Genomic DNA, 26,084 nt, shown 5'->3' with positions numbered 1-26,084 from the left:
GAACATACAAATCTTGAAACGTCTGGACTCACCAAATTGGTTAATTTAATATAAATCAATAAAAGTAGTAATTTTGTTTGAAAACAAGCAGCTCCCAGCAGAAATACCAGAAATATTTTAGCCTGTCTGGGACAACAAGGGGCCTTAAAGTTAAAGAGGTTAAATGAAGTAAATGAACGAAGGTAAAAGCTGAAATTAAATAAAAGACAAAGCGTCAGTTGTGAGGAATGTAAAGAAATATGACTGCAATTTTATGCATATAAAACACATTCATTAATAATTAAGATGAGACCAAATCCTTTCCCAGGGGCTTCTCAACAGATTTGGGATAAACAGAAATCTCAAAATCAACAGTTATTCTTTTTTTTGTTTATTATTATTGAGAAATATTTTTGTTGGTTTGCTATGGAGAACTAAAATGAGTCAGTCATTGAATAACAAAAAGAAAAACAAAAATACTTATTGCGAGAGATGGTAAAAGCACATAAAATTTCACACAGCTAAAAAGAAAAAAGTAATATCTATAAATGAACTAAAGTAAAACATCTTGGTGAAATTCCTTTTGACATTTGTCTGTAAATGTGGCTCTGAATAGCTCTCTCATTCTGAGATACAGTAAAACAGCCTCTCGCTCATACCAACAGCTTCCCTTCTCAGAAAATACTTATCGGACCACATTGTGGATAAAAAGAGCATTTGTACAAAAGGATCTACTACAATCATGTCAGTGCGGGTCAGTTGTGTAAGTATAATGAGTGCATTCTGACAAGAAAAATGCAAGTTCGGGAAACTGAGATGCATATTGGCATTTCTTGTTTGTGGGCAGGAAAGAGAATGAGGAATGAGTTAATGCCAACAGTGTGTATATCAGTCATCAGGGCCTTTGAAATGCCTCAAGCGATCTTCAAGGCAGGCCGCTCAAAGCCAAGCCACAGATTGACAGCCTGTTTGGTCCGTTCCCACGAGTGGTCACTTCTCGATCCCAGAATGGTGCGGTGCAGCCTTGAAGCACCCATCCATCAGCCATATTTCCTTTAGCCTGTGAATAAACACTACGCTTTACCGCTGAGGAAAGGTCAGTCATTTTAGGTTCCCTACTGTTGGCAGCATAACTCTGACAGGCAGTCAGGGCGGGGGGCACAGTGGATGTCTGCAGACGATGTGACAAACAAAGCTTTTGGGACTGCAGTGGTTTAAAAGGTCAATCTAAAAGAGTTTCTGCCACACTCACAACTGACAAGTTCTTGGCTCTTTCGTTAGAGTCCTTCCTATTAAATGCTATAAAATAATCATCATCATCAACTGTACAAACTGTAACATTGCTGATTTGGCCATTGCACAGCCTCAAGTTTGTACCAAACAAAATATTTCATTCCTGGTGCGCTCATCCTATCAGCAGTCAGGATGTGTTGAGGGGGGAGAAGAAAAAAAAAATTGGATGGGGCCATCAGTGCTCTATTCCTGAGAATAACAAGTGTATTGCTCCCAAGTGGGAATACTGAGCCATCAATTTGAGTGGCTCAATCCTCGGAGTGCATATATATAGGTTCTCCATCTCTTACTAAGCAATGTGCATATCCACATTCTGTCCCAAAGCATAATACATCAAGTCGGTCAAAGTGGTTTTGGGCAGGATCACAGCAGTGCAAATGGGGACTGGTTTAATCCATCTCCATGTCCATAAGCTTGTTACGGGGACGGGGAGTGTGCAAGGGGTTCCTAGAGAAACAGCAGTGGGCGACAGCAAGACCCAGCAGCACTGAGAGAAGACCAGCGATCACAGCAGCAGACAAACCGTATCCCACTGGCATCTTCAAAGATTCCCACACTGCAGAATAACAAACAGAATAATCACTTGTCAATTACAAACTTTCATAAAGACACCAGATATGAAAATCTAAAAGCTATGGAAGCAAATTTGGGGAGGAGCAGCTAGGGATGTTGATTACAGAAGAGTTCCCGCAGTCTTTGACAAACGCTGAAGAGAGGATATGAAGTCATCAATTCTTCGCATGCAAAAGACAAATACAGCCTCCCAGAACTCTGCAGAAATCTACATCCCAGATGGGCCTCCCAAGCTTGCTTTTATAAGTAGACCGTGGAAACCTTCATGAAGTTTTAATAGCCCATCTTTCTCCTGGAGGGCCACTTTCTTCCAGAGTTTAGCTACACCACAACTGCCTGCATGTTTTTAGTGATCTTGAAAACCTTGATTAGCTGGTTCAAGTGTGTTTAATTGGCGCTTAAGCTAAACTCTGCCGGTAGGTGGCCCTCCAGGAAAAGCAGAATTGGACACCCCTGGTCTATATACGCTATATATTGGAGTAATTACTAAAGTCTTTTGTAAGACCCAAACTAATAAGTGGAGGGGAGTCCAGAAAGTGTTACTTGCTTGTTGTGTCAAGGGAATCAATTCACTCTTATCCCAGTACATCTAATAGATATCAGGGGGATATAGAGGGAATGTCTGGAATAGAGCGGATGTGACAGGTCACTGGGTCTAAAGCAGGGGTCTCCATCCCTGCTCCTGGAGAGCCACCATCCTGTAGACTTCAGTTCCAGCCCTGCCTGTAATTATCAAGTTACCCTGAACACACCGATTAGCTGGTTCAGATGTGCTTACATGGGGTTGGAGCCAAAATCTGCAAGACAGTAATTCTCCAGAAGCAGGATTAGAAACCGCTGTTCTAAAAGGTATACTTGCAGAGACAGGTTTTCCAGGCTTGCTTTCTTTTTCTCATGTATCTGGAACTGGACTTTAATAATTCCCATCCCTAGATAGAACCAGGATTCTTACATTCCATTTTGACAGATAGAAATGATGAAGCAGAGGTGAGGTCCTTCTCCTTGTTCCAGGCACCAGTAGCAGGGGACAGGAGCCAGGGTGTGGCGGTACAGTAGTATTCTCCCACATCTCTATCCTGAATCTTGTGTAAGCCCAGGACAAACGTGTGTCGGTCAGTGCGCTCCAGACTAGTGTCATTGGAGCCGGTCTTCTTTACCACTCCCCAGCGATCCACACTGATGAGAGGTTGGACTCCATTATCTACAGCCCGGTTTGTGTTCTGGAACCAGCGTACATCAAATGCCATATCACCTGTGGAACAGTGCAAAACAAATGGTTTAAGCCAGCATGGAATCAAAACGGACATTTAAACTTCTGTTTCACAATAGCGTCAAGTGTAATGAAGTGTTGCTCTACATATATTCATAACTGAATATCCTGTTTCACTCACAAATATGTCTGATTATAGAAGGTAAATGTGTTTTGGATGGCATTCTACACTGACTTCAATCATGAGAGGTAATTTCCCGTGAATGCTAAGGTGGAGTCAGTAAGTTCATAGGCATTCTGTTGCAACACTCCAAACAGCCGTGCTGTTGCTGAGGCTTATTCAAGCAAGTGTGTGCCATAACCACAAGGGTATTCAAGTGTATGGAAAGAAAACAAAGCTAAACAGAGTCTTTCAAGTGGCTGAATACCATATACACTCCCTGATGATCCAGAGTGAGGCAGCAGCAGTCAGACAGACTCAGGCAGGCCTCTGCACGCTGTCCTCACTGCTATGTGTGGAATCTCAATGCCATTGGGTAATCAGAAACTGACAACCATGAGCGCAGCTCAAGCCCACTAGAATTCACCACAGCATTCTGCTACTCATCAAGTAAACACCAAGACTACATCTCATAGCAGAATCCCAGGTTAACAGCAGACAGCTTATGATTCTTAAAGTGTATGGATAGTCATATTTATGAGTTTGTGACATTTTAATTGTTAATCTTGAATTTTTTTTATACACTGATTTTCTCTGACATGGCTTATTTAAAATTTTTTTTTTTTTAAATGTATATATGTATACATACACATGCTACCATTCATACATTTTTACATGGTTTGGAAAGAAATGTCTTTTCAGTGCTGCATTTATTTGCTCAAACTACAGTAAAAATGGTAATAATGTGAAATATTACTTCAATTTCAAATAACAGTTATGTTAATACATTTAAAAATGACATTTAATACATTTGTATTCCTGTGAAGCAAGGCTGAATTTTCAGCAGCCATTACTCAATTAAATTATCAATTAATATTTTTGTGGAAACCAAAATTTTTTTTGAAGAAGAAGAATCTATGAAAGTGAATAACAGCTTTTATTTAAACAATAATATTTTGAAAAAATGTAGAAGTCTTTATTGTAACCTTGGTTAAGTATTAATAAAAATAATATCTTAACCTGAAAGCCTATTTGCATGTGCATACATACAAGAATGTTGACAAATAACTTTTCGGCTATATCACCTTATCTCTATTATATAGTTATCAATTACCTTACAAATAAATCTCCAAATTAGATTTAAGATCCATTCCAACCATGATGACTCTAGATGGAAAATTAAGGAAAGGCTTTGACACTGTGGCCTTGAATAGCTTTATATACATATATCCTTTCATCAGTGGATGAGGAATGACAGGTCCTGACTAGCACTCACTTCCGGGCCCGAGGGTGGACGAACGGCATAAAGGCCAAGTTGATTGTTCCTCACATTTGCTGGATGATTGTGTCTTTTCTACATTTATGCTGTCTGTGGTGATTAATGACTGAACTGCACTTCCTCAATTCGACATCTACAGCTGCAAGATACTATGAGCTATGAGAGAGAAATGCATCAAAGCCTTAAAGTGATCCTCAAACTACTCAATTTTAGTTTTTTTTTTTAACCAGTTAGGCAACAGTGAATTAAAAGCCTTGCTATGATATGCTGCTTGATTCTGAAGTGCTCACAACCACAGCTGTGTTAGACCAGCATTATTTTATCTCATTCATAAAATGAAAATAATAACAGTCAGATGGAGCAGCCACAAAATGACTATTAGAGTGGTATTTATCATTCATCAAAACAATTCCCCAGTGGAAGAAAAAGTTATTATTATGAAAGTGAACATCTCATTGTTTCACAATGGCCTCCCAAATGTAAATCCCTAAAAGAAAAAAAATGCCATTTAAAAATATATTTTTTTGCTTCATAGTGCCTTGAGCCTATGAAATATTTTGTGTAGGCCTTAATACAGTGGATGCCGTTAAACTGCACAGACATTTTCGATGAACCTGAGATCTAAGGAGCCTAAGGGAGCAGTGCTGCCCTTATTCTCAACCACTGTGAACAACAACTAGGCCAAAATTAGCCTTAAAACAAGGAAATGTTCTTTCTGCTTTAATCGAGCCCAGAATAAAAGAAGAAACCCTCTCAGAACTTGAGTAACTCTGACAGTACTCATGGGTACTTTCATCTTCCGGCCTTCCGCTACCATTCAGCTGAAGCACATGTTCTTGACTGCATTACATTAGTCAGCCTGTGTGCAAGAACAAGCATTGTAGACATTAAGATTTATGAATTTAATTAAAAATTAAACATTGTAATGTGACTTCACAATACAGTGCTGTAGAGGAACAGTTCACCCAAATGTAGGTGAACATTTCATTCCCAACTCGTATTTTTTTCAGTGGATAACAAAAGTAATCGTCACGCAGCTCATGGCAGATAATTCACAAAAATGACAATTCTGGCATCATTTACTTACCCTTATGTTGTTCCAAAACTTTATTTCTTCTGTGGAACATAAAAGATGATAAACAGAGTTCAATGTTCCATTGAAAATGGAAGTCATTGGACTTGTTTGATACCCAATGGTTTGGAACAACATGAGGATGAGTAAATGACAATATTCATTTTTGGGTGGACTCTCTCTTCTATTGGTTTTTTGTTTGTCAAACGAAACTTATTAAAGCCTTGGAATATATGAATGAGTTCCGTGTGAGGGTGAGTAAATGATGATTGAATTTTCATTCTTAGGTCAACTATGCTTTTAATAGACTTTTAGTAATTATACTAAAAATTAAATATGCTTTTAGTAATTTTTTTATGCTTAGAAATTAATTAATTCATCTTAAACTTTCTATAAATTTTATATTATATTAATTGTACTTCTACAAAACATCTAGACATTACACAAACAGTACATACCAGTGTTTGGAGAAGCTTCCAGGATGGATACGATGCACTTCATTTGGACTGTGTCCCCTGGTAACACATTGTTTGCTTCTGAATGAATGGATATGTTGAATACTGGGCCTGCATGAAAAACTGAAATTTAGTCTTTTAAAACATCAAATGTCTGAGTCAACTGGATGTTGAAGACTTAAATATTTGTAATATTTCTAAATATTTTAAAAAACTATTTATTCAACCTTTTGTTTGAACACTAACCGAAATTAAACCTCAAAAATGACTGATTTGTAAAACTTTATGTGCTACAAAAGAGAGACTTGGCTCTTAATTGATTTCAAAAGTTTGCCATTAGCATGTTGCTAAGTTAATGATGCAACATTGCACAAAAACATGTAGCACACACAAATATTGGCTACAATGGTCCATTTGAATTAGTCTGGACTATTATTATAGATACTTATCCATTAATAGATATTAATGAATGAGAGATAGAGAGCTGCAGGGATGACATCTTATATTATAAACCCAGAAATTATTTAATATCTTAGCACTTCCGGTTCCATCATCCTGAAGTTAATGGATTTTTTTTAATGGGCTTTTGGTTAAAAGCCTGAAATAAAGTCTGTGGTCAACACAAGCTCAAGATATTTTCATGCTTTATTCTACAACATAATATACATCATTAATACCCTCGTGATTTTTTCTAAAAGCTTTTGCTTGTCACGAAAAAGGTGGTCACTAACAAGTGGCTAAATGGCATTACAGAGGTCATTGGAGACATTAAACGTCACGTCGAACAAGTAAACTCATCTACTCATAAGTCCACGGCCTTATTGTGTAGTTGTGGGAAACTCCAGTGATAGGGATGGTAAAGTCATGAGACTGTAGTGTAGTTCATTTATAGCATATTTACTTCTGCAGATTGGATTTAGGCTATAAAATTCATAAAAGTTGTGCTCATTTGTGAAGATTATCATGAACAAAGCATGTAAGAATCATAAACTTTTGCTGATCACCATTTCCCACAATAATCCAAAAGCAATTGGAAAAATCCTTTTGGGTTTTTGTTGAAGGAACCAGGGTGATGTGAACAACTCTGGGCTGGCCAGTATAAGTATTATAATCAATATAAGCATTTTTTATAATCAACATTTTACTTGTTTTGTCTGCAATCTTTAATTTATTTTTCCAATTATGAGATCACCTTCACTATGAAGAATACATGTGAATTTGGCCTTAGTTTAACTTTTGGAACCAGCTTTCACATGGGAGCATGTCTGTGATGTTTTAAAATGCTGCCTATGAACGAAAGAGTGAGAGATAAAAAGTCTCTCTAGGCAGCAGGAATCTGCCCTGAGGGAGACGCTATAGAGGTCTAGTCATCCAGAATCAGACAGAAAGAAGGAACTACAGAAAGTGTGTGAGAGGTTAACGTGACCTCAGCTGTAAACATACTATACAGGCAATTCAGCATCATCCTATTGAGTATTAAAGCTCACCGAGTCTAGTGTAGTTAGCATGATAATACCTGTGTGTACAAAAGCGATCTCAATCTTGTTGGACTCCGCACTAATGGCTTTGTTCCAGTCTTGGCTCTGATCCCGTGTCCAGGCCGTGACGTCACAATAGTAGAACCCACGATCTGTGACCTGGGCCCCATACAAACGAAAGCGGTACTCAAGCTGCCCGGTCTTCTCCAGAACCACGCTGTCAATGCGGCTTGGCTCGCTCCACTCCTCTAGCTGAAAGACTGAGTCCTGGCTAAGTGATAAAACTTTGCGGGACTTTCCTCCCAAGATCTCCTCAAAGCGGATGAGCACAGAGTAGCCGGGATTCTTCAGGTTCTGACCAGTAACCTGACAGCTCATCTCAAATGTGGATCCACCAGTCGAGGCTTCTCTCACACGATGGGCTACCACTTGCAAAACTGGAACTAAAAAGATCACAAATACTCATTAAACTATTGCAAAATTCAGTTAGAGTACAATGAAATAAATTTCCTCTAAGAGTTTTACCCATATAATATAATTTTGAACAACTTTGCATTTATTTTTTAGATATTTATAGTTTGCAAGTGTTGCACAAATAATTTGTTTTCCTATTTCCCATACACACATCAGTATCGGCTGAAGACCCCTATTTGGAGGCTCTGTTGTCAACTTTAAAACAGATTTAAGAGATTTATTGGAAATCCTTCAAATTTATGAGGCTTCATCTGAACATCATCTGATCATATTTTGGTAAAGATTTGACCATTTTTAGGAGCAGCTTCAAAATATAATCATAGTAAATTAAGTTTCTAGAAAAAACTTAATTGATAATAAGCTGAGTGAGTTAAAGGATTTAAGAGACCAAAATTGCCATCAAGAAGGTTTAGACATTCCTCAATTAGTGTCAAATTTCATAATTTTTTCCCCACATGGTTCCAGAAATACTAAAAGAATACTAACAGATTTAAAAGGTGCCATCAATCCTTATTCGGTGGTTGCCACCATGTACATTTCGTCAGTGTCAGATATAGTTTCAGAACACAGTGTAAGTGAAATCAAGGGTGCAATGGAGAAGGTCCAGACCAAGACAGAGCAACCATTGTGAGCTAAATCTGTCTTCACATAGTAGACGCCATCACAAAACACAATTAAAGCCATTTACTCTAATCTCTTATTGGGAGCAGAAAAATGAGAGACATTGGAGACTTTCAAACATCAAGCTTTATAGTGCGCTAAGTGGTACAACTGTCACAGTTGCTGGGAGCACTTAGCTCATGGGGTAAAAATGAAATATCAGAAGAGTGACCGCAAATCCTAAAAACAGGCTGGGGACAGTTAGTTTCGTTGTTGCTAAAGGCCGGAAACATACCATTCAAAAGTTTAAGAGGACAAACATTTTTAACTACATAAACTGTACAGTTGATTTCTGAATGCAATACAAAATACGAGTAGCATTTTTAACTTTGATGCAATGTGAAGACATTAGCATTAGTAGTCGTCTGTGTCCAGTTTTCACCTTGAGATCAATTACAGTCAAAGTGGAGCAACGGTTTAAAGAGAATATTGCTGATGCTACTTGAATAACATCTGATTTGAAGGAACAGGAATTTAAAGTAACTCTATAGACCTTATGCAGCTCCACCCTTTTTCAGCACTGCACTCATTAGCTATGTTTCTATCCACCTATTTTTTTATTCGCATTTTAGAATATTGCATTTAAAAAAAAAAAAAAAAAAAAAAAAACACGCTGAATGGAAATGCCAGAACCACTCCAGACCCTTTAGATTCCCAGCTCCATGTCGGTGCTTCTTCTCTTCAGTTCACCCCACTCATTTTCTACAGAGTTCAGGTCAGAGGACTGGAATGGCTTGGTTTTGTACTCAGTGACCCATTTGTGTCGTTTTTGAGGTTTGTGTTTGGATTATTGTACGGTTTGAAGATCCAAACATGGCCCATTATAAGATTTCTAACAGATTTCACTTATTGATTTTTTATCTGTTGGTATTTGATAGAATCCATGATGCCATGGGTCTAAACAAGATGTCCAGGCCTCCAGCAGAAATATAGGCCCACAACATCAAAAATACAGCAGTATATTTCATTGTAATCATGGGGTACTTTTTATCCCCGTGTTCACCAAACCCATCTTGAGTGTTTGCTGCTAAAAAGCTAATTTTTTAGTTTCATCTGACCATAGAAGCCAGTCCTATTTGAAACTCCAGCCGTGTCTGATAACTGAATATGCTGGAGTTTGTTGTTGGATGAGCTAGGAGAATTTGTCTTGAAACCCTCCCAAACAACATCTGGTGATGTAGGTGCTGTTTGACACATTTTTGTTAAGGTTTTCTAACCCCAAGACTCAACTATTTTCTGCAATTCTCCAACTGTGGTCCTTGGAGAGTCTTTAGCCACTCAAACTCTCCTTCTAACCGTATATTAGATGATATAGACACATGTCCTCTTCCAGGCAGTTTTGTAACATTTTATGTTGATTGGAAATTCTTCATTATTGTCCTGATGGTGGAAATGGGAATTTTCACTGCTCTAGCTCTTTTCTTAAAGCCACTTCACTAATTTGTGAAGCTCAATTATCTTTTGCTGCACATCAGAAACATATTCTTTGGTTTTTCTCATTGTGATGGATGATTAAGTGTATTTGGGCTTTGTTTTCCCTCCTATTTATATTTCTGTGAAATAGGAAGCCATGACTGGATAATTTCATGTTCATAATCACCCTTGAGTGCTCAAAATTGTGAATATGAATGGGAATATACTTCAGAGATATTTTTCTCATAAGAATTTCTAGGGGTGCCAATAATTGTGTCCAACGTGTATTTGAGAAAAACATTTCATAATGATATTTCATCCCCATTTTAAATTATTATTATTCAATATTTTTTAAATAAAAGATCAAAAGGATTAACAATGTAGATTAATTTTCACAGCCTTCTTTGATCATATTTACCAAGGGTGCTGATATTTTTGGCCATGACTGTATGAAATAGTGTCATTGGATGGAGACATAGCTATTGTCTTCTGTATTCCATTTGTATTTCCACATAGTGATGGTAAGGTCTTACAAATTTATGAATGAACGTCTCGTTTTAAAATCTACTGACATTTGTTATGACATCCGCTTTGTACATTACAATGCACATGATAACGTTCAGTAACTCTACAATAAGTAAATTCTCTTCACCAGCTAATTACTCCTCAACAGTGACACTATAGAGGTATCGCAAAAACAGAATTTTAAAGAGAACATTTTAAAGATGGCTGCACACTTGTTTCTCTGAGGCATAAGGTCTACAAGTACAGAGTTTTGTTAGCATAAAGAGCAGTAACACAGTACAAGAACATGAATGTTTAACAGGACCAAACACTTGAAAATGTGTTGGCCAACTCGGGTTTGCATACTTGCTTAAAGAACGTAAAAAAAAAAAAAAAAAAAAAAAAAAAAAATATTGTTAAAGTGTTTCATGGCCAACTTAACCACATTATATCTAACAGACCTTAAAAGGAAGCTTCACAAAAACAAAGGCCCAAAATTTAGAGCTTACTTTTTGGTGTCCACTGAACAGTGACAGGCGCTGACTGGACCTCCTTCGCTTTTTCCCATCCATTTTGCTGAGTGGGCTTCCATGCTGTTACTGCACAGGAATAAGAGCCCATGTCTGCGTCTCGAGTCTGAAGCATTCGCAGAATGAAGATGTTAGACTCTCTCCTGGTCATTGCTATGTCCCCACTGTCCAGCCTCTGCTGGTACTGACTGTCTGCAATCAGTGCTCCTTGTTCATTCAGGGAGGCGATAGTGATTTTCTTCTGAGATACATCTCCAGGCGTGTTTGTAGAGTAAGACCAGGTCACGCCCAGGCGGCCATCTTGGAGGTGGAGGAGGTCGACCACCTCACAGCGCAGTTCAGTGGGCTCGCTTGTGGACTGAGGGTTCAGAAAGGGTGTAAGGGTCACCTTGAATTGCAGCTCTGTGAGAGAAGGGGACGTAAAGACAATCAGTCACAGACTGCGAGACATAAGCAACTTACAAAAAACATTTGCCTGCATCTTTTCATGAGATTTTCAGCCATAAATTGCTCAGCCAAACAGACAGTCCCAACTCAAACCCATACCACTTGTTCAACAATCCAAGTAACGTTTTAATAGCACCACAGAATCACAGCATTTACACTTTTTTGGGGAAATCAACTCAAATGAAAAAAAACAAAAAAACAAACCCACTCAAGTAGGAAACAATATTACCGTTTTTACTGTATTTTTTTTGTAAATACAGCCTTGGTGAGCATAAAAGACTTTTGAATGGTAGTGTATGTAAAATTGTTTACTATGACTTGTTATATTTGTGTGTACATCTAAGTGAAAATATTTTTTTTATATGATTTATTGAACAAATTGTTAAATTGCGTTTTATTTCTGGTTTAAAGTGCTTTACTTTTTGCATGAAACTTTTAGAATTTTGGTACTTTGTTAAAATGTTTGTGGTCTCTGACTAAAAATAATCAATTCTATTCCAGCTCAAATACATCTTAAAAGTATTAACAACACTGCGATACAGTTGTATCAGGTATCTCACCATAGTGTCTGCAGATGTAAACCTAGTTTTTTTTGTCGTCCCTGGATTGGAAGGGAAGGGCAAGGGTGCACATTCTCTCAATTTTCAGCTGTCATTGTTCAAGCTATGATAAGCTCACACACACACACACACACACAGGTCTAGCTTTGTGTATTTGACACCAGGCCAGCTCACTCACTGCCACTGTAGTCAAACAGCCCAGCTGTTGTGTACTTTGAGAACAGACACCTGTTTGTATGGTAAGAAAACACTTTTTTAGCTCTCTATTGTAAGTACTGTACTCCTAAAGACAAAAGACCTGAACTGACAAAATTAGTCTCTGCAGAAGCTTAACCGGTTCCTCTACTCCTTATCTAACTGACCCATATCACATATAAAATGTATGCACTTCCAGCACGGTGTCGTCAAAAACATCACAAAACAGCTATCGTTGTGTTATAGAAGTAAAAAAAAGCTTTGTGCACATTGCATTTAGTACTATTATGTAGCATAGCTTTGAATAACCTGCTACAAGGAAATTCCCCAAGCTGAATTCACAGTGCAGTTAGAATATGCAAAACACTGATTAACATTTAACGTTGAGGGAGAAGACTTCAAAAATAAAGCAGCATGTTGCACAGAAATCCTTGACATGATTCTATCACCAGCGGCAAACACAGGAAAAAAAGAGAAGCCGGGTGCTCTGCAAGCACGCAATAAAGAGTATAAAAAAAAACTGAACAGAGATAAAAACTCTACTATTAACAGTTGTAATGTTTCACAATGAGCCATCAGAATGAAAGAATGAGGAATGCCTAAGAAATGAGTCCTCAAGAAAGCTCAAGAGAGGACTTTGCTACTGCCACTTTATAGAAGCACATTCTCTCATAACAAAGCCAAGAAATGAACCTTCTCAGATATGTTCTTTCCCCAGTTACTCATACAAATTATTATATCACGGAATAAGACATTTCATGTCACTGTAATGCCTTAACGTCTAAGTAAAATGTGTTAGTTGTCCTGTGGTGAGACTTGACATTTTAAATATACAATTAGCAAAATTACGGTAGGGTTTTTTTTTTGACAATCTTATTGCTGTCTGTAACTATTTTATGTCTTGGCAAATTGGCAAATTCATTTGAATTTGTGCCATCTCATTCAAATGTTGTTTTCATACTATTCACATCAATAACTTATATGAAAACGTCACCTCGGAAAATAGGTTTACCTGTGAGACTGTGTTGTATGTTTTCAGCAATATCTCACTATTAATAATTAATTATCAGTGAGTCCTGACTCATGTGAAGTAACTCACAGATTTACTGTTTCATTCATTGTTCAATAATTGAACAATCTTGTGGGAATCCCTGAAAATAGTTTATGAGGACAGGAGACCTGAGAAATTTAAAGATATATTGAAGCTTAGGAAAAAAAAAAAAAAAAAGTGTCATTAATTTAAAAAAATATATTATTTTCTACTTCTAATGTGACGCCTGTAATTGAAAGAAAGTTCCAAGCAAATTATGCTGACAATTTAAAAGATAACGTTTCTGTACAGAAGCAGAATGCAGGAGTTTAACATTATCTTTCTTAAGATGAAGAACAAGGTACATGAACAAATGTAAATGCACAAAATAGCCTTGAAACATCATCCAGTGTGACATGCAAAACTATTTGAATAACATGCCATTTTCAGGACTTCATGTTGTACTTTTGTACTTTTCAAAATTTGTTACAACACACTTAAAAGCAGCTAGAAAAAGTCTGTCAGCTTCCTATTCCTAGTTCAGCCCTACTTTACATATGTAAAACAGGTTTTTTTTTCTCCTGCTATCATATGACACTGCAAAGCCTTATAAACTGAATCTTCTTCCCTAACATTAGTTAAACCACTGTAACTGTCAAGTACACCAGGAAAAGAACTGGATCAATCATTCACAGACAAACAACAGGTTAGAAATGATCCAACTCCGCTGAAATCAGAGTGGACTATGCACAGCGTTAATTTACTGCAACACTGGACTGAACAAAAAGAAAACCGATTCATATGTAATATGGAGGAATCTTTAAATAAAGTCATTAAACTGGTTTGTGTTTTTATCAAATATAAAACTTCCTACAACTCCATTACCAAGATCTGCTTTCCATTTATGAAGGGTGAAATGCAGTGCACTAAGATAGGGCAGCCAGTGACTCCGTTTGCTCACACATTGTAGCACTACAGTCTGGAGGCCGGTAAGAGGGTCAGAGATAGCATCAGGGCCAACAGCAAACAAAACTGGCTCAATTACCCACAAATGCACCGCTGTTAAAACTTTGTCCAGGACTTTCTGTGGTACTTTTGACAGCAGGCATAGTAATCTTACATAGTTTAAAGGTGAAGGGCAAGGTAGAGTATGCTGTGGGAGAATGTATGTTTGCTTGACTGGAAGTGTTCGGGGCTTTCTATTCCCTGAGGGAGTTTCTAGTCTTGTAAGTCAGAGATAGAAACCAAAAAAAAGGGATTACTTGTGCCAGCAAATGTCATGCAAACTTATCTCTCAGTTTTCCATCCATGTTGTGTAGTCAGTAGATCGCACCATCTTAGATTTTTCTAGCTATTGTTTACTATGAAGCCGGTTTAGCTGGTTAGCCAGGTAAGTTTCAGTTTAGTTTGCACCAATCCTGGGTTTTAGGTACCATGAATGTGGCTTGGCTTTTAGCTGCGTTCATTGTCATAGTAACTTACACTCCAAGGCTAACCTGCTCTGGGGCAGGTTATGTTCTGGATTAGAGATCTCAAACTGAAATTGGACCAATCAGATGTGAGCAAAGTGACATGTCTGACACAAAAAAAAGTTACTCCCCCAGTTTCTCTTCCTACAAATTAAAAGGTCACTATGAAGTACCTTTAAAAAAACAACAAAATTGTCTGGCTTTAATAATTAGAATTCACATATGATTATTATTACTCCATTACACACAAGTACTTTTAGTTTAACAATTATTGTAAAGCATTTATTTTAAATGAATATTAATATAGAGATCATAATATAAATACGTGGTAGAATCAATAGATAACCCTTTAAAAATGTCTACATGTGACCTTACATGTTTGAGTCTCTATATAGCTGATAATATATACCGATAAAGCAACTTCACAAGTTCCACTTGTGACTGCACTGATAGAGCAAGATAATTTCCTTTATTTGTCCTCTTTCATAGACAAGTACTTCAGTGGAAATGCGTTTAAATTCCTCATTCTTTAATCTCTCAACCTGTAACAAAAGAGATTTTGAAATCACACTTGCTCTGTGTTGTGATTGGCTGTTCGCCGCTGATGTCACACATTCATGTGCACGCTCTCCATTAACTCAGGATCAAGCCTCATGCTACCGACAAAGCCAGATTGGAGTGGTTTGGTTTTATCAACTCAAAACTTATCCTGCAACTCTGAATTTGTTCATCTACAATCATGGTACAGGCCCCAGAAGGAATGTGGCCATCCACATGTTATCTTAACAACAAATGGGAGGACAGAGGAGAAATAAATAAGAACAACAGATACAAACCAAAATGATCACATTCATCAAATATCATACAACCTCCAAAGATTCAGAAGGCGTAAATCTGGATTACGGATTTCTTGTAATGATACTTTTGGTAACACTTTATTATAGTAACCAATTCTCACTATTATTAACTAGTTGCTTATTAGCATGACTTTTAATGACATATTGGCTGTTTATTAGTACTTATAAAGCATATACTTTGCATGAGCATATTATTCATCCCCAATCCTAAACTTAACCACCACTAGCTATTAATAAGCAAAAAAAAAATTTGTCTATTAAGGCAAAAGTTGTAGTTTGTTAACAGCGAGAATTAGACCTTTAAATAAACTGTGACTATATTTTTGTCCTTTTGGAGCTACATTGGGCATCCTTAAACATTCTGACTTTGAATAGAATCAGTCATTGCCAATATTCGTAATCCCTCAGGGCCTCTTTACAACTTCAAGTCAAGCCGAGATAAAATTAACACATTTACTGAAGTGAGAGCTACATGAAAGAACTTGGATAGGCAGGAGTGCTTTTAATCAAATACTATAAAAAGGTCACAGCTACAGTCTAGAAATCCCTTAGAGCCTGCTATCATTGTTCGTAAGGCTTCATAATAGCAGGGACTTAGAAAGCAGCACTGTTTCCTGTCTAGTGTCTACAGGCAATAATTTCTCTTACAAATCCCAGCATAAATTAAAACGAGTTAAAGTAATGGTTTCTGTAACCCAGACAACCATGCTAATCTCAGGCTCAGACGGCAAACCTACAGTACATTTTCTAATGCATATTGCACACAAAATACAAATACCAGAGTGAACAGATTTAATTAATCATTTGAATGTGTCAGGCTGATATTACATCATTTAGACAATCTCTTTTAAAACGTTTGATGATAAAAGGTTGAAATGAGTCTGCGTAGCATGCTCAGTTTGATCACCGATTACTATTTCTGCAAAATTTGAGGCAGAACAATTCCACCTGGTTCATAAGTGCAACCATGGCGAGTCACACACATTACAGTGAGTCTTTACTTGATTTGAGAAGTTTGTTTTTGTAAAACTATAAAAACTAAACTTGAAACTCATATACTGAATATGCCCATTGGCAAGCATTGTGGCTGGGGGAATTACCTGTAATAACAGCACACATAAATGTAATGCGTGTTTGGTCAAACATGAATTATAACTTGCTTTAGAATTAAAGTATAAAACATCTATTTAGCATTGCTTTAAGTATTCCTTTTTTAGTATTTTTTTAACTGAACATTTCAAAGTGTAAAGGATGTTTGCTTCCTAGTCAATCAAAGAACGCCCTCTAAAACCAGTGTGCATCAGCTGCTCACTACAGACCAGAACTGTCAAGTTCTGGAAATAAACTTACCATTAATTTTGTCCTTAGAGAAACTAATTTAACAAATAATGCTTTCAATACAGATTTACTACAAGCTCTGAAGTTAAGAAATAATATTCTGCATAAGGCAATAATCAGTGTAATTTTTGAATTTAATAAAATTAAATTTCTGCTGGAGATCTACATTACCCATAATCCAGAGGGAAAAAAAAAATCAACCAGTAACAGAAGTTGCTGTTGCCACTGAAATGGAAATTGTGGCAAAAGTGTTCAGCAGTGTCCGCCTACTCTCAAGAATTATTGCAAAAAATGTAATTGAGTATTCCTAGACTCTCAAACTCCTTTTAAGCTCCTCCTAAGACATCACTGTTGTGCTCTATATTATCTTACTGGAAATGTCGTCACAACTCCACAGTCTCAAGTCATCAGAAATGGAGAATAATCATATCTCGTAAAAGAACTGCACATTTTAACAGAAGGCTATCACTCAGGGACTCACCACAATGCCAGCTATTTTTTAAAGCACAACCTCATAATCATGTTGCTGGCAATGGAGTCATCAGTGTCCCTGTGTTTCGTGAATCAAGACCCATAATTGTAGTCACAATCTACAAACTCGCATGATAGGGAACTGAGGAGAGAATAAGATGTGACTAACCTGTGGGTGTAACAACCACCTTTCCCATTTCCTCAGACTTCTCCAGAATCTTACGCCAGTTTCTTCCTCCTCCTCCCTGTCTCACCCACTCCTGGGCGGTACACACATACTCCCCTTGGTCTGATGGCTTTGCTCTTTTCAGGATCAGTCCATAAAAACCACCTCCACGAAGGTCCAACTGAAGTCCACCATCAGTGTAACGCTGAGTGTAGTTGCTTCCAACTTTGATCTTATCATCCGGCCCAAACGTCAAGATTTCCTCCACCGGGCTGCTCTCTTTCCTGATGGACCAAGTAACGGAGAGGAAGGTGTGCTCCGTGAAGCCCCGTGTCGTGCTACACTGGAGTTCCACTGATTCTCCCTCAGACACCGCTGACTTGGGAATGGCTGGAGCCACCTTCAGACTGTCCCCAATCACTGGACATAACAAAATGACACTTTAAAGCAGGCAGAAGAAGAGCTGGGTGTCAAAAGGTTTAAAAAGTGAAGTGTGTGATTCCCACATCGCCAAACAGACTTGAAAAAATAATGCTGAGACAAAAAGTTTTCCAGGAACTGAGTTTGAGACCAATGGTTTAGACCAGGGGTCTCCAACCCTACTCCTGGAGAACTACCATCCTGAAGATTTCAACTCCAATCAAACACACCAGAACCAGCTAATCAAGGAGTTCAGGGCTACTTGATAATTACAGACAGGTGCGTTGCAGCAGGGTTGGAACTGAAGTCTCCAGGAGCAGGGTTGGAGATCCCTGGTTTAGACCAATGGTTCTCAAACCTGTGCTGGGGACCCCCAACCACAGCATAATTTGTATGTCTTCCTCATTTAACACACCTGATTCAACTCATCAGCTCATTAGTAGAATCTACAAGACTTGAAATGGGTGTGGCCTATGAGAGAGACATACAAAATATGTGGTGGCTGGGGGTCCAGAGGACAGGTTTGAGAACCACTGGTTTAGACCATATTGTTATATTTGACCCTGTCTGACTAGTGCTGCAGAAATTACACACTTCCCTTTTAACAAAAGAACTGGAATTAGAACAGATAGAACATTAATGGGATATGAAGAACATGGGATTATAACATGGGATTACGCTTATCAGTCAAAAGTTTGGGATAAATGTTTTTTTTAAGACATTATTACTTTTATTCATCAAGAATGCATTAAATTTATCAAAAGTGAAACTCTGGTGAACACTTCAGTTATTATCACTCATTTCCTCACAATTCTATGTGTTTATTACAGTAAAAAAAAAAAAAAGAGTGTGGTTACTAGTACATCACAGCATCACCTAAAAGAGTCACTAAGAGCTAAGTCTGCATTTGACCCTTGACTTTTCTCACACTCTGTCTGTCAGTGTCATAGTGAATGAAGCAAGCTCATTTGGCTAAAGTTTTAGGGAAATTCCTAATGGTGACTGCTTCCTTAACAAATTATTACATTTGACTGCATAAGATTATGTATTGACTGCTACCTTAAGATGGAGCAGTCAATATATAATCTTATGCAGTCAAATGTAACAATTCATTAAATATTTTGATCCATTAATCACACAACCTCATATTTTATGCTCCCTGTGTTGTTCTGTGCTTTGATTGTGCTGTTATTTTTTTTGTTGTTGTTGGTCCGGAAGAGATCATTTTGTCCATCTCCAAAAGTGGAGTGGAGTGGTAAAATCAGAATGCTGTCTTAAAAAAGCTTCAGAGCTCCTACGTTAAGCTCCACAGGCTTTTAATCTTGCTGACAGAACAAAGAGTAAGTCTTTGTATTTTTGTCTTCAAGCCTTGCAGTGCATCACGTTCCATTTAAACTTTCAGTGCAACCTTGTTTAACTTTATAAATCTACTGCATTATATCTGATACAAAAATAATATCTAATACACCAACGGGATCAACATTTTGCTGAAAGAACTATTGTACTCAGTCTTTTACATGTCATCTGTCATCTTGGATGATAGTTTATACATTTGCAAGTAAAAGGCCTTTTAGTGTAATTGTAAAAACATCTCCTTTCAGGTCGTGGTTCACATGTCTTTTTGCTGTGAAATCTTTACTAATTTTGATGATATGAAGTTATATATTTAGTAATATTTCAAGATAACCCTTTACTGGACTGAAGCAACTTGTGTTTATCTGATTATCCATACATATTTTTTGAAAAATCATATTAAATTATCGATTATCAAATAGGATACATTAAGCTTTTGAGGAACGATTATTTGTTCAGCTCTCAACAATCATTGTATTGCATGGCATTGCATTATATGTTTTGCCCCCCGCAATAAAAAATTATAGCGCTTTGAGCATAAAACTAAGCATTTAAATATCATCTTAAGACATTTTATTGGGAGACAGAGTGACAACCGATATTTAAAGATCTCATTGATTTAAATTACAAGCTGATTACAATCAAAATTTCATCTTAATTTTGGTTGTATAAATATCAGCAACTGCATCAAATTGGAAACTTTTGCTCAGTGTGGGCCTCCAAGTAAAATTTAGGAGATTTGTTTTCCTCCTTGAGTATGAGCTCCATATTCTCCTACTATAGGAGCCATAAAAGAACGTTGTTTTCATGTAACATTTAGGCTTTGTTTATTTTGCCTAAGATTCAATAAACTTCTTTTTAATGATTTAATATGTCAGGCTTTGCAGGGTTAAGAAGTTGGAGTGCAAGAGTATTTTATTTTGATCAACTCAGTTTGCTTTTGTTTGTATTAGGCAGTTAGAACAGGCCTCTGCCGTTTTATTTTCATTTGCATTAGACGAGTTATAATTTCTCTGGAACTGAGATTTTGTTGTTCTAATTAGTCGACCAATAAGGGCTTGGCACAGATTTCTAGAGCACAGGGCAACTGATATAACCACAAAACAAATATAACCAACTTAATTGTAACAAATAAGATGTATATATTTATACAACAGTTCTTTCTGGTCCTTGAATCTGATTGGCTGATAAGAATGCGATATTGAAGTGATATCGTAACTCCAAACGTCTCACTGTTTGTATCACTCCGCTGTCATGGCTGATGCCCAAATCCACTATGATTTTATAATTAATACTGTTTTTGTCACACAGAATGTAGTTTTATGAGTTTTAAAGGCAATAATGTACTTTCAAATATGCAGTTTGTTAATAAAGATAACATCTATTTGAAAATTTGCTTCAAGGTTTTCGGAGATGTGAGCTTCTGAAATTTACCACTGGCTCTGAAGTCTCTACAGTGGTTAAACATGAGATATACTTTGTTGTGGGTAAATCTTGTGGGTGGTCTTTGATCTCATTAATCTATTAATTGTTCCAGAGCAAATAGTTTTGGCTGAGGGCAAAATGTCATCACGTTGTATTTTATGTGGCTTCAATGCTGTATATCATAGGGCTGCCTTTGTACTTTTGACTAAATTGCCTAGCAACTTTTATACAACTTATGTACATTGTTCCACTATTAGATGGCAACAACAGACTGTTTTACGAGTCAGCAGTAAAGACTTTTATATTGAAAGAGACTGCAATGGAAGTTATTTTTAATAATGGCTTGTAAGATGCAGACAACAAATGCACTGAGCAGCACTGTCATCGGAAATCACCCTTAACAGATGAAAGGATAGTACGACAAACAGCCTATATTTTACAATATTTCTGATATTTTGCACATTCCCTTGCACATTTCTACCTCCAGATGCCGTTAAGGTCATTGGCCATATATAAACATATGCTACTTACATACCTCTCTTTATAATGCACCTTCTGTTTATGCAACCTAAATTGTATGTACAGTCATTTGCACTGAGCTAGTCTCTCCCCCTCCACCTCATAACTTGCACTATATGTCATAAAAACAATGTATATACACATATTTTATATTTATTTATATACTTTGTTATTTGCACTTCTGGTTATATGCTAACTGCATTTCATTGGCTCTGTACTTGTACTCTGCACAGTGACAGTAAAGTTGAATCTAATCTAATCTAATCCTTCACTTTCCTCAGCGGACATTCAAACTAACGTTTTATGCTGAATATGAGATTGATCTGAAGAATGAATGCTCAACTCCACATAATACACAGCTTTTAAAACAGTAATACAACAAGCTTTTAATGAAGCAACTCAACATTCCGTCATTCCTATTTCTAAAGTGATGTTTTTGAATTAGTAACGGAGGCTTGGGTGGAAGGAAGTATATAGTTCTGCATAAAAGAGGGGTTTTAAAGACACTTCATTGTTGTTTCTTATGTATTTACACACTCGTGCCATCAAACTGTTGTATAAACACAATATCAGGCTCGTAGATGTGAGATATTACCTACGGCCGAATCACAGCCGTGCCGATATACAGCAATATCTTACGTCTACGAGTGTGATATTGCTCATTTAAAATAATTTAAAACACAGAGTATGAACAAACCCATGTGATACACAATATTTACCGATGTTGGAACTGGCAGTACAACCACTTATGTTAATTGGCATAATTATTAACCAATAATCTCTAAATGCCAAAATATCGCTATCACTATAAGTCTATCACTAACACTGTCATTCTGAAGTCACTGTCCCAATTTAAATAAATACTAAATGGAGGATAATATGAATAAATAAACCTGTTTTTGGGTGAATATTAGTACCTTAGAGTAATAATATGTACTCTTAAGGTACCTTTTGAGGGTGCTACCCCAAAAGGTACAGGTTTTGCACATTTTTTTTCTGAGAGTGAAGTAAAAATCTTTAAGAAGTAAAAGGCTTGACCCACCTTTGAGCTCCACATCGGCGTAGTAGTTCCCGCTGGTGACCGAATCAGTGCTCAGGGTACTGCAGCGATACAAGCCACTGTCTGTTGCTCTGACCTTCTTGAATTTGAGTTCAGCAGCAGTATCTCCCAGTTTATTAAAACTGATGTCACCACTGTTAACCCGGTCTCTCATTGAAGAGTCCACAAAATTACTGTCAAAGGTGGAGACAAGCTGGAGCAATTTATCTCCGGCAAGGACCAAAGTCCACTCAAAATCCTGATCTCGGGGTCCCTCGTAGTCAGACACATCACAGCGAATGGAAACAGCTTGCCCCTCTACATGGACTAGAGGACCGACCGGAACCTTCACCACACGGGCCTCACAGAACGACACTGAGAGAAGAAGAGAGGATTTCTCAGGTAAACAGTACTAACTAAATACAGGAGCTTGAGTTCTGTGAGACACATTAATGGACTACTGGGGGGGGGGGGGGGGGACTGTTCTGTATCAACAGTATGATCAAATACACAGTATCAGTACACAGTATCAGTCAAATATCAGTATCAGTCATCCTGAATGCAGGATGAGTCATCCAAATTTTTGGTCTGCCTTTTTTTTTGTTTTTTCCTGATGAGAAAGACAGTAAACAATAAATGTGTGTATCTGTTAATAGTTTGGTTAGAACTACACAAGCACAAAAATGACCTCAAAGAGATGTCTCTATTTATGGAAATGTTAATTGTAAATAACCATATTAGGTCATGGATGAGTTCAAAGCACTGCCATCTCATCTAAAAGTGAATATTAACATTTTATTGGGTTGGGAATTAAGTGCTCTGAGACAAATTATATCAGCATGGCAGCTGAAGAGAGAAAATTCACTAACATGGAACAAGCCAAAGAATGAGCTGGAACATTACACTGGAGGAAACAAGCTGAAAAGAAGAGCAGATCGAGGGACAGAAACCACAACTGAGAGAAGGTGGCATGTAAAAACTTGCCTCTTCATGAGGGATTGGCTGTTCTTGTAAGGCGGAAGACTTAATTCAAGGAACAGAAAAAAAACATAGTAGAAACTAGTGAAATATATTGTAAAATAAAGGGTCTAAAATAAAGACCCTATGTTAGGGTCATGCAACTGGTCAAAAGCTGTAGTATTAAAACGGGACACAATGAAAGTTGGTAAGTGAGAACAGCACAGAGCTGATTACATGAATGATAATGAATAGGAACATGCTGAAACAAAAAGGCAAATACTAAACAGCAACTCTAAAGTCATGCACTTATGATGATGGAAAAATAAATTCTTGTATAAGGAACAAAATGCTTCTCATATCTTTCGTTGTTGACGTCAAAAGTCAAATTTGGCTTTGGCACAATTTTTTGTCACATGGCACAAGGTTTTAGACAAGTTGGGTTGCCACAGCCAATATAATATTGTTGGTTAACAGTAAATGATCTATATAAACTGATAATGAAAAATTGTAAACACGCCTTACTTAGAAGAATTTGACTGAAATTTGAGGTCGATCGCAAAAACATTAAGCTGAATTCTGTCATAAAATAATACAATAAACAACCATATTAAGAGTTTACAATAAAGACAATGTGTGTCTATAACGATTTTGTTGTTATCTAAACTAATTAAATGCAAACATACACTTTCACACGCGTTTTACAAACCAAGCCTATTTGTTATCTTAAAAAAATTGAGTGCAGGCGTTTCTTAATCAAGAGCTAGTCAACTTACCAAGAGCAATAATCAAAATCACAGGACGGAGTCCTGTTCCTTTATCCATTTTGTGAAGGCGCGTGATTTTCCCACGGGATCGCCTTTGTCGTTCAAATCGGCCAGAGAGCGTGAAATCCTCCTGTGAGAGCGGTAAACGAGGCTCTCCAGTTACTAAAGCTGAATTAAGTTTTGCGAGAGTCGCGCTGTTTAGTCCTTTAGCGTAGTGAATGCTGGTACATCTGCGCTTGCTGCATGATAAAACTCAGGACAGAGGGTTGGATTGGCACAGTCGTGTCCGGAAGTGTGTAAGGGAGGGGACACAGCCGTGCTGTTCGCCGCAGGTGAAGTACCGCCGCACCCGTTGCTGCGCAGCGCTGAGTCGTGACAGTGCAGGCAAAATACAGGCACTAATTATCTCCTAGAATAACTCAAAACGTCCAGAGAGACCCCCGAACCACCCACTTCTATCTTCACATGTTCCCAGAACGGTGCAGAATGAATCATTTATGGCAAGAATTCGTCCTCATTAGCCTATCTGTCCTTTCGTCTGTGAGAGAAAGTCATTGAATATCCTCTCTTTTAATTTTGTATCATACATAGACTGCATTCATACCTACATACATTTATACATAAATACAGTGAAAACCAAAGATTGAAAATTATTTTTTTCCCCCTAAGTTTTAGAATTGAGATTTTTTTAATAGAAAAGCAAGTTATGCTGTAAAAATTCTGCGCCTCTCAAATGTACCAATCAACAATCTGCACCATCAGATTTTCTTGCTTTGAGTGAAGCACGAAAAGCAGTTTGGATAGTTCTCTAATCATGCCGCATAATCAGGTTTTACACAAACTTGTAGAGTTCATGCAGTTCTTGCATGTGCTGCTATTATTAAAGCAAAAAAATGATTTTTAAATTCCTAAGTTGATAGTCACTTTCCAGAATCTTCACTCTCTTTTTTTAAGAAACACCTGAAGACACACCTTTGTTTGTGTGCACTTAAGTAAACTAAAACCATAAAACATAAAAAAAAAAAATTTCTACTTTTTTTCCCTCTATGCATTTAATTTCTGCTCTATAACTTTTGTACAAGCTTCTAGCTTGTTCTTTTAACTCAGCAAGAACAAGCTGTGGATACTGAATGAAATACTGTTGCTGATGTTCCTCATTTGTAAGCCGTTTTAATTCAAATATACTAAATCTACTAAATAATTTAATGCAAATGATAACATAATTTGTTATGAAAAATATTTTAATAAAATAGAAAAGAATACACAATAGAAGCGTTATCATGAGTGGTGGGTCCCATTGTAAATGCTCATGTATATCTCCACTGTGTACTCACAGACAGACAAACATATTAAAAAATAAAAACATTTATGTTTATGTGTTTGCACAAACATCCCAAAGGATGTTCTATTGAGAGGTCAGGTGATGAGGTGAGCATGGATTAAGGCTCAGTGTACTTTTAAGGTCAATGTATCTTTTGATAAGCCACAGTGAGTAACGCTTGTGTTCAAGTCGTTGTATGTGCTACTATTTTTACTTGTTGATGCAGAGCATATGGTTGTTGGCTCAGGACCTCAGTCAGACTGCAGTGACCTACTGCGACACACGCACACGCACGCACAGCATGACCATAAAGCCAAAATTCGTTAAGGTACAATCATACTCCTTTTTCAGTCCTACAGACCTTCATTGAGATCAGCTCCTCCCAGTATTAATGCTTTCAGAATAAACATGGCACACCCTTCAGACATGCCTACATAACAAAAGACCAGCTAGCTATGTGCTGGATTTACCACACCAGCACAACCCAGATTACCATATGCAAACAATAATACTACTGTGACAGTGACTAATGACAGTGGGCTGACAATCAAACTCATAATGTTCGCACCAGTACTGAGTTTGATCTATATAATAATCTCACTCATTTAGGAAATTGACCACATTGTACTCATTTCAAACCTAAATACCAATCAACTCCCTGCATTCAGAC

General features: G+C 37.3%; 1 protein-coding gene across 1 annotated transcript; it reads right to left on the bottom strand.

Moving 5' to 3' along the window:
- LOC306876079 (prostaglandin F2 receptor negative regulator-like) lies at window positions 1–24,432 on the bottom strand. Its single transcript, XM_079426995.1, has 8 exons — window positions 24,103–24,432; window positions 22,373–22,744; window positions 17,617–18,033; window positions 11,060–11,482; window positions 7,538–7,942; window positions 6,025–6,132; window positions 2,798–3,097; window positions 1–1,828 (listed from the first exon to the last, which is right to left on the bottom strand). The coding sequence occupies exons 1-8, from the start codon at window positions 24,149–24,151 to the stop codon at window positions 1,662–1,664; spliced, it is 2,241 nt and encodes a 746-aa protein (XP_079283121.1). The 5' UTR covers window positions 24,152–24,432; the 3' UTR covers window positions 1–1,661.
- Window positions 24,433–26,084: the final 1,652 nt, after the last annotated feature.

This window comes from Barbus barbus, assembly GCF_936440315.1.
Source record: "Barbus barbus genome assembly, chromosome: 10".
NCBI classification, from domain to species: Eukaryota; Metazoa; Chordata; class Actinopteri; order Cypriniformes; family Cyprinidae; genus Barbus; species Barbus barbus.
Note: the sequence above shows the minus strand (reverse complement) of the source record. Positions and strands in the feature narration are given on the sequence as shown.

Bases quoted from the DNA above. Each gene is read 5' to 3' on its own strand.
- LOC306876079 (XM_079426995.1), bottom strand. From the start codon at position 24,151: ATGGATAAAGGAACAGGACTCCGTCCTGTGATTTTGATTATTGCTCTT. The intron at 7,943-11,059 runs GTAAGCTCTAAA...TGATCTTTTTAG, and splicing joins TGTTCAGTGGACACCAAAAA to TTCCAGTTTTGCAAGTGGTA. The intron at 6,133-7,537 runs GTATTATCATGC...TTTTTCATGCAG, and splicing joins GATCGCTTTTGTACACACAG to GCCCAGTATTCAACATATCC.